General features: G+C 46.8%; 1 protein-coding gene across 2 annotated transcripts in view; it reads right to left on the reverse strand.

Annotated features, from left to right (window-relative positions):
• LOC144506632 (interferon-induced GTP-binding protein Mx3-like) overlaps positions 1-17,331 on the reverse strand; it is a 37,703-nt gene that overhangs the window by 932 nt on the left and 19,440 nt on the right. Inside the window, exons 8-14 of one of the 2 annotated variants that reach the window (XR_013499930.1) lie at positions 15,073-15,151; positions 10,539-10,661; positions 8,387-8,531; positions 6,103-6,261; positions 4,289-4,365; positions 3,049-3,276; positions 486-1,996 (exon numbers count right to left, since the gene is read on the reverse strand). Coding sequence is in view for 1 of the 2 variants with exons in the window: in XM_078233002.1 (XP_078089128.1) it covers positions 1,772-1,996; positions 3,049-3,276; positions 4,289-4,365; positions 6,103-6,261; positions 8,387-8,531; positions 10,539-10,661; positions 15,073-15,151 (1,036 nt within the window). In the remaining variant the exon portion in view is untranslated. Of the gene's footprint in view, positions 1-452; positions 1,997-3,048; positions 3,277-4,288; positions 4,366-6,102; positions 6,262-8,386; positions 8,532-10,538; positions 10,662-15,072; positions 15,152-17,331 lie in introns of those variants that run through there. The other variant, XM_078233002.1, reaches the window with a different exon arrangement.

Genomic DNA, 17,331 nt, shown 5'->3' on the forward strand with positions numbered 1-17,331 from the left:
TTCATCCATTGTCGCAGACGCTGCGACAATGGATGAATGAACACCGCTCGACAATCACCAAGCAAGACTGTTCTCTTCCTGTTGGGGAGCACTTCAGCGGTCACGGGCATTCGGCCTCTGATATCCGGGTAAGTGTTCTCCAAGGCGGCCTTCGCGACACACGACGGCGCAGAGTCGCTGAGCAGAAACTGATAGCCAAGTTCCGCACACACGAGGACGGCCTCAACCGGGATATTGGGTTCATGGCACACTATTTGTAACCCCCACAGAGTTTCACTGGCTGTCTTGTCTGGAGACAATACACATCTTTTTAGCCTGTCTTGTTGCTCTCTCCACTCACATTGTTTTGTTTCTTAAAGACTTGATTAGTTGTAAGTATTCGCATTCCAACCATTATTCATGTAAATTGAGTTTGTGTCTTTATATGCTCTGTTTGTGAACAGAATTCCCACTCACCTGAAGAAGGGGCTTGCAGCTCCGAAAGCTTGTGTGGCTTTTGCTACCAAATAAACCTGTTGGACTTTAACCTGGTGTTGTTAAACTTCTTACTGTGTTTACCCCAGTCCAACGCCGGCATCTCCACATCATGGATACTGTGATACACATGAGTTATGTCAAGAAATTACCAGATTTTTCTTTAAAAGACAGTGCCGGAATTCTCTGTCTGCTCACGTGGGCAGGATTTTCCCCTCCCACTCCCAGTGAACGGACATTTGGCTTGGCGCCAAATTCTCCGACTTCTCTGTAGTGGGAGCGTGGCGCGAATGGCCGGTGAGTTCGTACCCTGTGTGTTGGAGTACGGGGCGGTGGGTAGAGGGTAAAGAATTGTGGAAAGTAAACAGGATAAGTACTTTACAGAGAGGAGATCATTTTAGATGTCCATGCTGCCAAGGGATAGCCTTGTATCTATTAGAAATTTGGCCACAATTTTTCAAGTATTGTGGGTGGTTGAGGTTCTTGCCTATCTGACTTTATAAGCCTAACTTTCAGTATAACAAATTAAGGGGTAATCTAATTGAGTTGTTTAAGATGATCAAAGTATATTGTTGAAAAAAAAGACTTCCTTGTCGAATCTTTTCATCTTGAACTCTTCAGGAATACCAAATGTAAAGCGAACAATTGCTACTATATGAACAGAGGGTGATGATTGGTTGGCAGGTGGACTCTGATTGGTGGAGACGCTACAATAGAGAATGCACCAGTTGACGGTGACTAAATTGTTCTGATGAGTGCAAGACAAAGCATTTTGACAAAAGATGACTGCTTTTTTCAGCAATACTCAAGTTCTGTACCCCCAAACGACTATGATCAGAGGTAGAGACAGAGAGAGACAACTTGCTCTGCTGGGCAAGTCCAAAACAAGGGAGGCCTAACTGCATTAATGCCAAATCATGTTAAGACATGCTCCTTCATTCAGAGTAGAGGAAATCTGAAACTTTCTTCCCACCCCTATCAAAAAACAGTACAGGCTGGGGTACAATTGATCAGTTCAAATTGGAGATTGATAGATTTGTTTCGCAGGCAAGGACACAGAGCCAAGTGGTTAGATGAAGTTAAGAACATGTTAAAGGTTGAATGGCCTTAACATGTTCATATGTTCAATTCACACTTATTTAACAGATGATTGAATACAAAGGCAGATGACAGGAATATTGGTTTCTCTGAGACATTTTTATTCCCATTGGCTTCTAGGTGGAGGTCAGCATCAGTCACTCCCCAAAATGAGTCAGTTTGCTAAATATGTACTAACGCCATCGAGAGACGTTTCCCTTCAACACATGGTCAGGATTTGCCGGGCTTTTCTCAACCTTTTCAGGCGACAGTTGAGAAACTTGCGCTTCTCAAAGACATCTTCCTCTTCCACCAGCAGTTCGTCCGTCTGCTCTTTGCCCTGCAACAGTTGCAGCATGTTGCGTTCCAGTTTGCTCGCATACTCCTGCAGGAGGTAGAATCGCAGCACCATGGGAACCAGGTCGGCCAGTCGGTTCGAAGCAATCTGCAATAGAAAGATTCACCCACGGTCAAGCAGTCTTCTCTTTGGGATCCCGCAGGCCGGGGACTGAAAGTTTACATAGGATCAAACAGGCCATTTGGCCCAACCAATTTATGCTCTACTCAAACCTCCTCTCATCTTTTTTCACCTTATGGTGTTGGGGGGGGGGGGGGGGGGGGGGGGGGTGATAAAACGATGAAGAACAAAGAAAAGTACAGCACAGGAACAGGCCCTTCAGCCCTCCAAGCCCGTGCCGATCATGATGCCCTAACTTAACTAAAAGAAAAACCTCTGCCCTTACTTGGACAGTATCCATCTATTCCCTCCTTACTCATGTACCCACTCAGATGCCTCTTAAATGTTGCTACTGTGCCTACTTCCACCACCTCCTCTGGCAACGCGTTCCAGGCACCCACCACTCTCTGCGTGAAAAACTTCCCCTGCTCACCTCCTTTAAACTTTCTCCCCTCTCACCTTGAACCTGTGCCCCCTGGTATTTGACACTTCCACCCTTGGAAAAAGCCTCTGACTATCCACCCTGTCTATGCCAGTCATAATATAGTAGACCTCTATCAGGTCTCCCGTCAGCCTCTGCCTTTCCAGTGAAAACAATCCTAGTTTATTCAACCTCTCCTCATAGCCAATGCCCTCGAGACCAGGCAACATCCTGGTGAACCTTCTTTGTACTCCCTCCAAAGCTTCCACATCCTTCTGGTAATATATTCGCATTGATAGAGAATTGACTAAATAAGAGGAAACAGAGTGAGGATAAATTAGTCATTTACAGGTTGGCTAAACGTAGCCAGTGGAGTGCTGCAGAGATCAGTGCCGGGGCCTCAATTACTTGCAATCCGACTTGGATGAAATGACCAACTGTATTGGAGCCAGATTTGCTAACAATGCAAAGATAGATAGGAAAGTAAGGACTACTCTGTGCTGCAGAAGGTACACAAAGTGCAGTCAACAGCCCTTTGTAGGTGCGACAGAATGATCAACCTTCTCCACTGATTAGAATAAGATTAAAAATGGACATGTCCAGCCCCATGGCAGCTCACCATGTAGTAGGTCTCCAAATGAATGGACATTGCGGTGATGTCGGTGTCCATGGAGATCAGCTGCTGGCTTTGCTGCCCCTCTGGCACCTCGTACTCGCCCTGGATTTGGTTCAGCTTGTTGCAGTAAATGATGTCCTGGCTGTAGACCATTTTCTCCATCTGAAAGAGAGTCTTCAGCATCTGTTCAGCTTCCGCTTCCTGCTTCTGACGAATGTCATCAATCTTACTCTGCAGGGTGAGGGGGGAAGAGTTTCAGTATTTTACAAGGACTAGAAACATAGAGGATAGGAGCAGGCGGAGGCCATTCGGCCCTCCGAGCCTGCTCCGCCATTCATCACGATCATGGCTGATTGTCCAACTCAGTAGCCTAATCCTGCTTTCTCCCCGTAACCTTTGATCCCATTTGCCCCAAGTGCTATATCCAGCCGCCTCTTGAATACATTCAATGTTTTGGCATCAACTACTTCCTGGTAATGAATTCCACAGGCTCACCACTCTTTGGGTGAAGAAATGTCTCCTCACCTCTATCCTAAATGGTCTACCCTGAATCCTCAGACTGTGACCCCTTGTTCTGGGCTCCCCCACCATCAGGGACATCCTTCCTGCATCTACCCTGTCTAGACTTGTTAGAGTTTTATAAGTCTCTATAAGATCCCCCCCCATTCGTCGGAACGCCAGCAAAAACAATCCTAACCTAGTCAATCTCTTCTCGTACATCAGTCCCGCCATCCCCGGAATCAGCCTGGTAAACCTGGTAAACTGGCCTGGTGGCTTGCAATGGCTTCTCTCTTTCCTGGGCACTGCTCTCTGTCCTATCTCTTTAAATGTAATGTGTGCTTCCCTTTGCAAGCAACTCCACCCTCACACATCCCTCCCCCCTCCAGTGCACGCAAACACAGGGGGTGGGGATTTCTAGCCCTTTTCTTGGGTTCCAATGGGTTCCAATTTTGCGATACCATGGCTGGAATTTTACCGTCCTGCCCACCATCGGAGCGGGCGGATCGTGGAAAAGTCCGTTGACCTCGGACGGGATTTTACGGTTCAGAAACGAGCCAGGCCATAAGATCCCGCCCCCATGCCCCAAACCAGAACCCACCATTTTAGTCTGAGCACATTAACTGTCGCTAATGGTTGCCTGAGACAAATGTAACCCTCATCCAGTTCCTGATCCGACTGAAAGTCCAATCCAAATCATTGGCCATCCGCGTAAATAGGAAGAAGGAACTGGTCTGCCACGTACCTTGATGCTTTTCATTAGGTTTGGCAACCCTGCAAAATGCTGCAAAGCCAAACCGTTAAAGACTGCTTGGACCTGGTCTGTAAGCAAAATAGGAAAGAGTTTATTAGAGGAGGGAGTTTTGAACAACTTTCAGTTGTGAATGTTCCTTACTAATGCAGTTCTAACAAGCTGATTAAAGGGTGGGGAGGTAGCTATGGAAAAGAATCACTCAGCACAAAATCAAATACAACTGCTCCACCATGAACTCATCCAACACTTTGGTGAGATCATTGTTCTGTAAGAATATTAAAGCAGGTTGCCCATTTAAGATGTTGACTATCTAGGGCACAGATCAGTTAAATAGTCAACATCTTTTCCCAAAGTAGGGGAGTCTAGAACTAGAGGGCATAGGTTTAAATGAGAGGGGAGAGATACAAAAGGGTTCAGAGGGGCATTTGTTTCACACAGAGGATGGTGAGTGTCTGGAACAAGCTGCCAGAGGTAGTAGTAGAGGCGGGTACCATTTTATCTTTTAAAAAGCATTTAGACAATTACACGGGTAAAATGGGTATAGAGAGGTATAGGCCAAACACGGGCAATTGTGACTAGCTTAGTGGTTAAAAAAAAGGGTGGCATGGACAAGTTTGGCCGATGGGCCTGTTTCCATGCTGTAAACCTCGATGACTCTAGGTAGATGGTGATGGTGGTGGGGGGGGGGGGGGGGGGGGGGGGGGTGTTCAGGTTCAAGGGTGTTACAGGGTAGGTGCTGAGAGGTTATTTCCCCGTGTGGGAGAGTCTAGGACCAGAGGACATAATCAAAGAGTGAGGGGTTGCCCATTTAAGACAGAGACGAGGAGGAATTTCTTCTCTCAGAGGGCAGTGAATCTGTGGAATTCTTTACCGCAGAGAGCTGTAGAGGCTGGGTCATTAGGTTTTTAAAAATTTATTAGTGTCACAAGAAGAATTACATCAACACGGCAATGAAGTTACTGTGGAAATCCCCCAGTCACCACACTCCGGCGCCTGTTCGGGTACACTGAGGGAGAATTTAGCATGGCCAATGGACCTAACCAGCACGTCTTGCAGACGGTCTCAGGTCACTGTCTGTACAGAGTCTGCACATTCTCCCTGTGTCTGCGTGGGTTTCCTCCGGGTGCTCTGGTTTCCTCCCGCAATTCGAAAAATGTGCTGGTTAGGTGGATTGGCCATGCTCAATTGTCCCTTCGTGTCAGGGGGCATTAGCAGGGTAAATACATGGGACAATACAGGGATAGAGCCTGCTTGGGATTGTTGTCAGCGCAGGCTCGATGGGCTGAATGGCCTCCTTCAGTACTGTAGGGATTCTATGATGTTCTATTATATCATCACTGTTTATGGGGACCTTGCCCTGTGCAACTGGATGTCATGTTCCCTACGGTTATGAACAAGTCCTCACTTAAAAGTTGTGGTTGCATGTCTGATAATTTTGACTTTCAGTGAAACAGCTTTAAGTGAATCTTGGTCTCCCATAGGAATCAATGTTAAGAACAAAGAACAATACAGCACAGGAACAGGCCCTTCGGCCCTCCAAGCCCATGCCGCTCCCTGGTCCAAACTAGACCATTCTTTTGTATCCCTCCATTCCCACTCCGTTCATGTGGCTATCTAGATAAGTCTTAAACGTTCCCAGTGTGTCCGCCTCCACCACCTTGCCTGGCAGCGCATTCCAGGCCCCCACCACCCTCTGTGTAAATTATGTCCTTCTGATATCTGTGTTAAACCTCCTTTCCTTTACGGGTGTTGTATCCGTCATGTTGTAGAGGGGAGCTTGGATCATACACATTACCGTACCGTACCTGCTATCACTTTCAGCATACACAGAGAGGGAGCCTCCAATTTCACAATCTGATTCTTGGCGAGCGACTCAAAAATTCTGTAATTGGTGAATCCTGGTAACTCTCTCCCACGGGACTTCTCTGTATACTCTGACACTTTGTCACTCATTATGTCCTTAACTGCAACAACACCAAACAAAAAAACACACTCATTGCTAGGCCCATATTTCAATGTCCTGCGATTTATTTATTTAAAGCCGAAGAAATTATTTATTTAACCAGTTCATTGAACCAGCTACCAGTTCCTATTTACTGATCTTTGCCCCGATGGAAATGCGTGCCCCCCACCCCCCCTTTGGGAGGGGCAACTCTAGATTCCAGGATTTTACAGTTCCTTCCACCTTGCGGGATATTACCATCCCACCCAGTTGAATGGAGATTTAAATGGCTTGGTGCATCCACCAGGGGGAGACACACAGCAGGGTGTTGGGGGGGGGGGGGGGTGCGGGGGGTGGTTAACTATCCCAGCCAAAGAAATTGAGGCCTAATATTTTCGGATTCATCAGCAGCCCAGCTGGTCCTAAACCCATGTCCTTGAAGATAAAGATAATTCCAAAATCCTTCATGAATGGAAACAGAGAGGGGTTGAGTCCAGAAGGACCAAGTTTAGAAATGTTAACTGAAACCTTGGTTGAAGAGATGGATTCAGACTTTTTTAAATCTGCAGAGATAACTGGACGTTTGAGAGTGGGAGGTGGGTGGGGGGAGTGGGGGGGGGGGGGGGGGCGTGGAGTTCCAGAAACAATGGGTGGAATGTTCCCGTCCCACCTGCCACAGGAATCATAGCGGGCGGGACAGAAAATTTGGCCGGACCGTGCATGGATCCATTGACTTCAGGCTGGAATTTCCGGTCTTTGTGGGTGCGCATGTCCAGAAAATCCCACCCAATGTATCTGAATATTCTACCATTGAGGGGGTGGGAGAGGGGGTATTGGGGGGTTGGAAGGAAGGACCATGCATAAAATGCCAGAGTATTTCTGGTACTGGCTTAGTCCAGTGCTGGCACTCTGGTACATGACTCAGGGGGTGGTGGGTTCAAACTCAACTGCTCTGGGAGGAGAACATCACCTTCGCTGACTCGCCAGTGCAGTGCTGAGGGAGTGCTGTACTGTCAAATGCAACTCTACGCGAAGGCACTGCTTGTTGGCTCAGGTGGAAGTCAAAGATCCCACCTGAAGAAGAGGGTTCTTCAGATGTCCTGGTCAATGGTGGTCAGGTCAGGCCAACATCAAATCTGATCATTCATCTTCATTGCTAACTATAGGAACTTCCTGCACATAAATAGGCTGCTGTGTTTTCCTACATAATAACAGTGACTGCACCTAGACTGTAACTCACTGGCGAGAGTAGGTTGATTCCAGGGTTGAGAGGGTTGGCTTATGAGGAGGGACTGAGTAGACTGGGGCTGTACTCATTGGAATTCAGAAGAATGAGGGAGATCTTATAGAAACGTATAAGATTATGAAGGGAATAGATTAGATAGCAGCAGGGAAGTTGTTTCCACTGGCGGGTGAAACTAGAACTAGGGGGTATAGCCTCAAAATAAGGGGGCAGATTTAGGACTGAGTTGAGGAGGAACTTCTTCACCCAAAGGGTTGTGAATCTGTGGAATTCCCTGCCCAGTGAAGCAGTTGAGGCTACCTCATTGAATGTTCTTAAGGCAAGGATAGATAAGTTTTTGATCAGTAAAGGAATTAAGGGTTATGGTGAGCGGGCGGGTAAGTGGAGCTGAGTCCACGAAAAGATCAGCCATGATCTTATTGAATGGCAGAGCAGGCCCGAGGGGCCAAATGGCCTACTCCTGCTCCTAGTTCTTATGTTCTTATGAGAGTTTCTGAAGAAATCAAAAGATGCAATTGTGGTGAACCATAGATGGTTAGCACTATGGGTACTTGTACATATGTTACTCTTGTTACTGTTGGGGTTAGGGTTGGGGTGTTCCACCTGTTATTATTGTTTATGTGGTACACTCCGTTCGGCTCTGCCTTCTTACAGGAGTATAAAGGTCACTGCTACTTCCTAGTAGCCCTTAGTCTGGGATAGTATTGTTAAGTAGTGTGCTCCAATCTTGTTATGAATAAAAGCCTTTATTCCCGGGTACGTCCTAGCCTCCCGTGTGAATCAATCGCGCATCAGCAATATCAATGCAAGTTCGCTCATATAAACATTCATGCACGCGATGGAGCTTAATGCCCAATCGCAATGTTAACGGAGGCTTCTATCAGTGAAGAGGTGGAATACTTACAATCTGTCTGATCTGCATCAAGAAGGTCGTGCCACTTGCCAAAATTCTTTCGCACCACTGTGTATAATTTCATCTCATCCTCATAATCCCGTGAATATTCTCCAATTGTCAAGCTGAAGGTGTCGTCAGTGTAAGCCCGAATTTTCTGCAATTCATTGGAAAGTTTCAGTTAGTCTTTTAACTGCAATTTGACCAGCAAACCCATACCAGTATCTTTCCCTTCCTCACCACCTCCTTCACACAGTGGCACAGTGGTTAGCACTGCTGCCTCACAGCGCCAGGGACCCGGGTTCGATTCTCGCCTTGGGTGACTGTCTGGGTGGAGTTTGCACGTTCTCCCCGTGTCTGCGTGGGTTTTCCTCCGAGTGCTCTGGTTTCTTCCCACAATCCAAAAGACGTGTAGGTTAGGTGCATTGGCCATGCTAAATTCTCCCTCAGTGTTACCTGAACAGGCGCCAGATTGTGGCGACTCGGGGATTTTCACAGTAACTTCATTGCAGTGTTAATGTAAAACCTACTTGTGATAAATAAACTTAATAAAAAACAGGTTGATGATAGATATGTCTCTACTTCATAAAATGCAGATTCCTTGCTCTGGGGAAAGTAACACTCTTTCAATGCATGCACCAAGGGTTAACGTGTGTATTTCAAAGTGGAGATGGTGGCATCGTGGTAATATCACTGGACTAGTAATCCAGATGTTCAGGCTAATGTCCTCGGGCCAAGGATTCAAATCCCCATCACGGCAGCCAGTAGAATCTGAATTAAAGTAACAAATCTTGAGTATATCACTAAACTCAGTGATTATAAAGCTACCAATTGTTGTAAAAGCCCATCTGGTTTCCTGATGCCCTTTACGGTAGGAAGTCGGCCATCCTTACCTGGTCTGGCCTACATGTGACTCCAGACTGGCAACAATGTGGTTGACTCTCAACTGCACTCAGAAATAGCCCAGCAAGTCCCTCAGTTCAATCCAAGGGATGATTAGGGATCATAGAATACCTACAGTGCAGAAGGAGGTCATTTGGCCCAGTGAGTCTGCACCAATTCTCTCACAAGCATCTTACCCAGGCTCTATCCCCGTAACCCGACATATTTACCCCACTAATCCCTCTAACCTACACATCTTGGGACACTAAAAGCCAATGTACCATGGCCAAACAATCCAACCTGCACGTCGTTAGAGTGTGGGAGGAAAGCAGAGCACCCGGAAGAAACTCACGCAGACACAGGGAGAAAGTGCAAACTCCACACAGACAGTGACCCAAGCTGGGAATCGAGCTCAGGTCCCTGGCGCAGAGAGGCAGCAGTGCTAACCACTGTGCCACCGTGCCATCCGGCGATGGGCAACAAATGCTGGCCTTGCCAGCAACATCTCATGGAAGAACAAAGAAAAAAAATTCTACACCTATATGGCAGTGCAATGGTTATGTTAATGGATAAATAATCCAGAGACTGCAAGTTCAAATCAATGCACGGCAGCTCTGAGAATCGGAATTCACTTTAGATGACGCTATTCTATATCATATGAAGCATTTTCCCTCTATAACTCAAAAAACCTATCTTTGTGCCATATTAGGAAGCCTCACAACAGGTTTATTTGGTATCACGAGCTTTTGGAGAGCTGCTCCTTCATCCGGTGAGTGATCACATCCGGTTGTGGGGACGATAGTGGGGACTACCTATTATCTTCGCTGGTGAGGACTTCCACTGGCCCGGACGACCCAGGCTCACCAATAAGATTTAAATTAGCCAGGTGCCCCTCCCGAGGCTGCTAACACCAACAAAAGTGGCCTTCATCACCAGATGAAGGGGCAGCGCTCCGAAAGCTCGTGATTCCAAATAAACCTGTTGGGACTTTAACCTGGTGTTGTGAAATTTCTTACTGTGCCCACCCCAGTCCAACGCCGGCATCTCCACGTCGTTTGTGCCATACATGTGTGACATTGATCTTAAAATTACCAGCATCGCCGACCCAATGCTAAACAGATTTATTCCACTGACTGCGAGCTGCAAATTCCCTGAACAACACTTAATAATTGCTCACTCAAACTGACATCCATCGATCCAAGATTTCCCCAAACCTTTTGTCACAACGCGAAACTTTTTCTCAGAGAGAGAGAGCCCTGAACAAATTCTCTCTTGCACTTACATCGATGAGGAAAGGAATTCTGTCATCACCATCCTCCGGCACACCTGATCCCAACATTTCCAGTTCTTTACTGGTTTCGGCAATCTTGCACCGAACTTCTTTTTCGATTGTTGGCAGGGTTCTCTTTAAAAGGACAAAATATACAGAATTGAAACCCTGTTACTGAAAGCAAACAGCCACATCCCACCCCATACCCCACCCCCGCCCCGAGTGAATTGTGAAACCGCTTTTCCCACTGACTTTAATTCAAAAAATCATTGTGGTATCTTCCCAACCTTTGCACTTCACACCTTTTTTTGGGAAAGAGATGGAGTGGGATTTTTTTCCACCCCTGGTCGATTCGCATGGCGGGGTGGGAAATTTAAGCGGGAGGCTAAAAACGCGAATCGCGTCCCGCTTTGGGCCATTCGCAATCCTCCCAGGTCATTTTTGTTGGTGTTAGCAGTCTCGGGAAGGGCACGTGGCTGAATTAAATATTTATAAGAGAATTTAAATTTTATGAGTGAGCCCGGGTCATCCGGGCCAGTGGAAGTCCTCACCGGAGAAGATCACAGATAGTCCCCACCAACGGTGACCGGAGGTGATGGCCTCACCAGTGGGACTGAATGCCATTGAAGGTGATCAGGGGGCAGAGGTGGGCAGTGCCCACTGGGTACCAGGCAGGGCCAAGGAGGCGGGGTGGCCGGTTGGAGGGGAGCTGGTGGTGGGGCCAGCAATCAGGGCCAGGGGGTTAGTCTAGGGCGGCAATCAGGAGTCGGGGCTGGCAATGTTTGGAGGGAGGGGGTAAGAGGGCAGCCATTCCCATGGGGAGGAAGGCTATGTCTGTGATGGTGGTGGGTGTCATCTCCCTGAGCTATAGAACTCTGTCATGTTCCTGACATGGGAGCGGACAATTACAAAGAGCAAAGAAAATTAAAGCACAGGAACAGACTCTTCGGCCCTTGAAGCCTGCACCGAAAATCAGTTTGGAATGATGGGAAATATTGCACTGGCTTCTCCCTCAGCGTTACTTTGAAAACGTATTTGATTTTCTCCCTCCTTCTTGACCTCCCTCGACCAAACAGACAAGTGCTTATACTTCTGGCCCTTTGGGATGACGGAACCCCTTTGCAATTCCAATTTGATTTCACTCTGCACTTAGACTTTCTTCAACTCAATTTTAGAATCGTAGCATCCTGCAGTGCAGAAGGAGGCCATTCGGCCCATCGAGTCTGCACCGACCACAATCCCACCCAGGCCCTATCCCCGCAGCCCCATGCATTTACCTTAGCTAGTCCCCCTGACACTAAGGGGCAATTTAGCATGGCCAATCCACCTAAGTCGCACATCTTTGGACTGTGGGAGGAAGCCCTGGTGCTGTGAGGCAGCAGTGCTAACCACTGTGCCATCGTGCTGCCCACTTTTGTGGGCGATATATTTCAATCATCTAAGGTGAAAGCAAATGACCTTCCTCATCATGCAGGAAACTCGAGTAACTTCCTTCCGCAAATAGTGTCGTGGAATCTTATATAGCCATCTGTGCCAGACCTTGGTTGAACATCATATGGTGAGGCGATGGCCTAATGGTATTATCGCTAGGCTATTAATCCAGAAACTGAGTTAATGTTCTGGGAACCCGAGTTCAAATCCCGCCATAGCAAATGATGAAATTTAAATTCAATAAAAAATATCTGGAATTAAGAATCTACCATGAAACCATTGTTGGAAAAACCCAACTGGTTTATTAATATTTTTTAGAGAAGGAAATCTGCCGTCTTTACCTGGTCTGGCCTACATGTGACTCCAGAGCCACAGCTATGGGGTTGACTCTCAACTGCCCCCGGGCAACTAGGGATGGGCAATAAATGCTGGCCAGCCAGCGATGTCCCATGAATGAATAAAGAAAAATGTGACCATAGGGTGCTTCAGACAATGTGGCACTCTCTCATTAATGCCATCCCTTGTCAATTAGCGTGACCACAATGTGAAGAGGGGCTTTAGCTCGGAGGAGAGGCTACTAGCAACAGAGACAAGCTAACAAACAGAGGATGAGTGAGAGTGAGAGCGAAAAAACCAAAGAAGCTTTTTATCACATAAAATGAGAGGGGATAGGCGGAGGCTCTTTCTTCCTGAAGAAATGACTCGATAAATGTCTTTAAAATTATGAAAGGTTTAGATAGGGTAGGGTAGGGTTTCTATGAATCCAGATCACTAACAACCTGTCCTGGTCCCCCCACACCGACGCTGTAGTTAAGAAAGCCCACCAATGCCTCCACTTTCTCAGGATGCGAAGGAAATTTGGCCTGTCCACTACGACTTTCACCCAACTTCGACAGATACACCATAGAAAGCATTCTTTCTGGTTGTATCACAGCTTGGTATGGCTCCTGCTCTGCCCAAGATCGCAAGAAACTACAAAAGGTCATGAATGTAGCCCAATCCATCACTCAAACCAGTCTCCCGTCCAGTGACTCTGTCTACACTTCCTGCTGCCTCGAAAAAGCAGCCAGCATAATCAAGGACCCCACGCATCCTGGGACATTCTCTCTTCTACCTTCTTCCATTGGGAAAAAAATACAAAAGTCTGAGGTCACGTACCAACTGACTCAAGAACAGCTTCTTCCCTGCTGCTGTCAGACTTTTGAATGGACCTACCTTGCATCAAGTTGATCTTTCTCTACACCCTAGCTCTGACTGTAACACTACATTCTGCACTCTCTCCTTTCCTTCTCTATGTATAGCTTTGTCTGTATAGCGCACAAGAAACAATATTTTTGATTGCATATTAATACATGTGACAATAATAAACCAGATCAAATCAATAGAGAAGATGCTTCCACCTATGCAGGTAATTCAAAGCTAGCGTTATCAATACAAGCTTGTCACCAGTAAATCCAACACTGTATCTACTGCCAAACCAAGCTGGCCACCAATACCGGTCTCCACACATGAATTGGTCCCCGCAGGGGATGCAATGTTATGATTCCGCCAGGCCCTGATATGTTCCTATGATCCACGGTAGAAATTCATCCAATCACCTCATTCCTCACATTATACTGTAATAGTAATGGTTAGCTTTCTATTTACAGTTCTACAAATTACAGGGTAGCACCAGTTAAAGCTCTTTTTTTGTTGATGTACTGTCTGCTTAACAGAACTCAGCATCTGCACAACTGTTTCATTCTTTTTTTTCAAAACCAAGGGTGAAAATGCTAGAAAATCTGCCAGACCTGCTGAGATTTTCCAGCATTTTCTCTTTTGGGTTGCGAGACCTGCTGAGATTTTCCAGCATTTTCTCTTTTGGTTGGCAGACCTGCTGAGATTTTCCAGCATTTTCTCTTTTGGGTTGCCAGACCTGCTGACGTTTTCCAGCATTTTCTCTTTTGGGTTGCCAGACCTGCTGAGATTTTCCAGCCTTTTCCCTTTTGGTTGCCAGACCTGCTGTGATTTTCCAGCATTTTTTCTCTTGGTTGGCAGTCCTGCTGAGATTTTCCAGCATTTTCTCTTTTGGGTTGCCAGACCTGCTGATGTTTTCCAGCATTTTCTCTTTTGGGTTGCCAAATCTGCTGAGATTTTCCAGCATTTTCCCTTTTGGTTGGCAGACCTGCTGAGATTTTCCAGCATTTTCTCTTTTGGGGTGCCAGACCTGCTGAGATTTTCCAGCATTTTCTCTTTTGTTTTCAGATTCCAGCATCCACAGTAATTTGCTTTTAATTTTTTTCAAAGTCATTTCTCCAGGGGGAAAAAAGATGGCAATCAATATTGTTATTTTTCTCTTTTAGAGAATTTTCTTTCACATACAAAAATACTTCCAAACATGGGCATGTTTAGACCACTACTTTGTCACTCACAATGACGTGTTGGAGTAAAACACGAGAGTTATGCTTGCATTGCGTGGGCAACAACTGCAGCCCAAATCCAATAGGGAAATCAGGAGAGCCTTCTTTACTCATGGGAGTGATCAGAGAGTGGAACGCACTATCACATGGAGCTGTTGAGGTGAATAGCTTGGATACGTTTAAGGGGAAGTTGGATAAGCAACACGGTGGCACAGTGGTTAGCACTGCTACCTCACAGCGCCAGGGACCTGGGTTCACTTCCCGGCTTGGGTCACTGTCTGTGTGGAGTTTGCGTGTTCTCCCTGTGTCTGTGTGGGTTTCCTTCGGGTGCACCGGTTTCCTCCCACAGTCCGACAGATGTGCGGCTTAGGTTGATTGGCCATGCTAAATTGCTCCTTAGTGTCAGGAGATAGCAAGGTAAATATGTGGGGTTATGGAGATAGGGCCTGGGTGGGATTGTGGTCGGTGCAGACTCGATGGACCGAATGTAGGGATTCTATTCTATGAAGAATGAGGGATAAAGGGATAAAAGGGTATTTTGATAAGTTGGTGAAGTAATGTGGGAGTAGGCGCCTGTGGTGTATAAACACCAGTTAGGCCCAATGGTCCATTTCTGTGCAGTAAAGTTCTATATATTTTGGACACAGATTGCTTTATTAGCGGTCATGACTGAGGTGTAGTTAATAACACGCGGTAAAGCAGAGAGAGTTACTGACCCGGATCTGACTGACAAGTTCCGTTGTCAATCTGGCAGCCACGCACTGAACTGTTGCCACTTTTTCTTCCAAGAGGGTTCTGCACGACAGAATAAAGAAAGCACAATGAACAAAGACATCACGTTGAGGTTCTCACGGTCCACCAGGTGAGGAAGATCACCCGAGCTCGGACAGCATCAGAAGAAATCAGGCTGCTGGGAGCTCGAGCCCAGATGGAAAGAGGGGCTTACGAGGAGCAACAGTTAAACTGGGCTCTGCCTCAGGGTCAGTGAGTTTGAAACTCCGTCCTGTCAACTCCCCACTCACCCCAGAGTTAAAATCATGGCTCTGAAATTCCTGGGTTGTATAAAGGGCACGGCTTAAGATTTGTACCTTTGAGTGGTCTGGTTTTAGAATCATAAAATCCCGAGAGCAGAAGGAGGCCATTCAGCCCATTGGGTCTGTACCAGCTCTCCAACAGAGCATCCTACCCAGGCCCTATCACCCCCAATTCCCCCAAATCCAAACATCCTGCGACACTGGATCGAAATGATGAAGTAAGCTGGGAGTAGGCTCTTGTGGTGTATAAACACCAGTTAGGCCAAATGTCCATTTCTGTGCAGTAATCCAGCATCGCTGGGTCAAAATCCTGGAATTCCCTCCCTAACAGCATTGTGGGACAACCCATAGAACATGGACGGCTGCGATTCAAGAATCATAGAATTCCTACAATGCAGAAGGAGGCCATTCAGCCCATCAAGTGCCCTATCCCCTTAACCCCATGTATTTACCCTGCTAATCCCCCTGACACTAAGGGGCAATTTAGCATGGCCAATCCACCTAACCCGCACATCTTTGGACGATGGGAGGAAACTGGAGCACTCGGAGGAAACCCACACAGGCACGGGGAGTGCGTGCAAACTCCCCACAGACAGTGACCCAAGGCCAGAATTGAACCCGAGTCCCTGGTGCTGGGAGACAGCAGTGCTCACCACCATGCTGCCTGGAACAGAATTCCGGATTGGCTATCAGGCCCTTACAGTGCCAGCAATGTCCAAATGTCAAAACTTAGGACAGACTGAAGTCATGGCAATGTTAATTGACTTCCACCTGCTCAATTACCCACCAGAATGAGCAGCCAAAGTGCATTTCACCAGGACCATTCATTGTGGTTTATGCAGATTGATTGTGGAGAGTTTTGGCTAGATTCACCAAAAATACTGCAGTAAAGCTCTCTCATTTTTATGTTCAAAACCTTGCCCTCGATGTTCACATTCGGTCTTCGTCAGGAGAATTACCAAGGAATGAGTATTTCACGATGGAAATCCCACCAGATAACCTGGAGGAAGGGGCCGTGAAGGGAGCCAGATTGACAAGACAACACAAGAGCAGAGATGGACCATCTCAGAACCACCCACCCTGTGGAACTGGCTCGCTTAACATTCATCGCCTCAGCCCTTGGATGTGAAGAGTGGCCATTAAGGTGAGGTCCCTGATAAAAATGCCCAGCTTTATTTTGTTATTGATTGAAATTAACTGGTTTTGTTTAGTTTGACGCTGTCCAACAGTGGCTATTAGGCATCCAAAACCGTTACAAAGTATATGTGAGGGAAATTGATGAACTTTGAAAACAATATGTCAAGTGATAAAGAACAAAGAAAATTACAGCACAGGAACAGGCCCTTCAGCCCTCCAAGCCTGCACCGACCATGCTGCCTGACTTAACTAAAACCCCCTACACTTCCGGGGACCATATCCCTCTATTCCCATCTCATTCATGTACTTGTCAAGATGCCCCTTAAAAATCACTACCGTATCCGCTTCCACTACCTCCCCCGGCAACGAGTTCCAGGCACCCACCACTCTCTGTGTAAAAAATCTGCCTCGTACATCTCTTTTAAAACTTGCCCCTCGCACCTTAAACCTGTGCCCCCTTGTAATTGACTCTTCCACCCTGGGAAAAAGCTTCTGACTATCCACTCTGTCCATGCTTCTCATAATCTTGTAGACTTCTATCAGGTCTCCCCTCAACCTCCGGCACTGTGCATTGTGTCAAATGCGCAGCAGGAATCTAAATTTCCATGTCACAAGTGTCTTACTGTAAATTTTTTTAAAAGCCAAGGTTGAATGTAAGAAACAAAATGGCTGACTGGCGTACAGTTTCTAGAATCTCCTGGGACAGTACAAAATGGCTGCCCCAGGTTATCATCAGGACTCACCAGATCAGGGGGAGGGGGGATTGCTTTCCTATTTAATTATCCACCTCACCGGGTTTCTATC

Source organism: Mustelus asterias, chromosome 17 (assembly GCF_964213995.1).
Source record: "Mustelus asterias chromosome 17, sMusAst1.hap1.1, whole genome shotgun sequence".
NCBI lineage: Eukaryota > Metazoa > Chordata > Chondrichthyes > Carcharhiniformes > Triakidae > Mustelus > Mustelus asterias.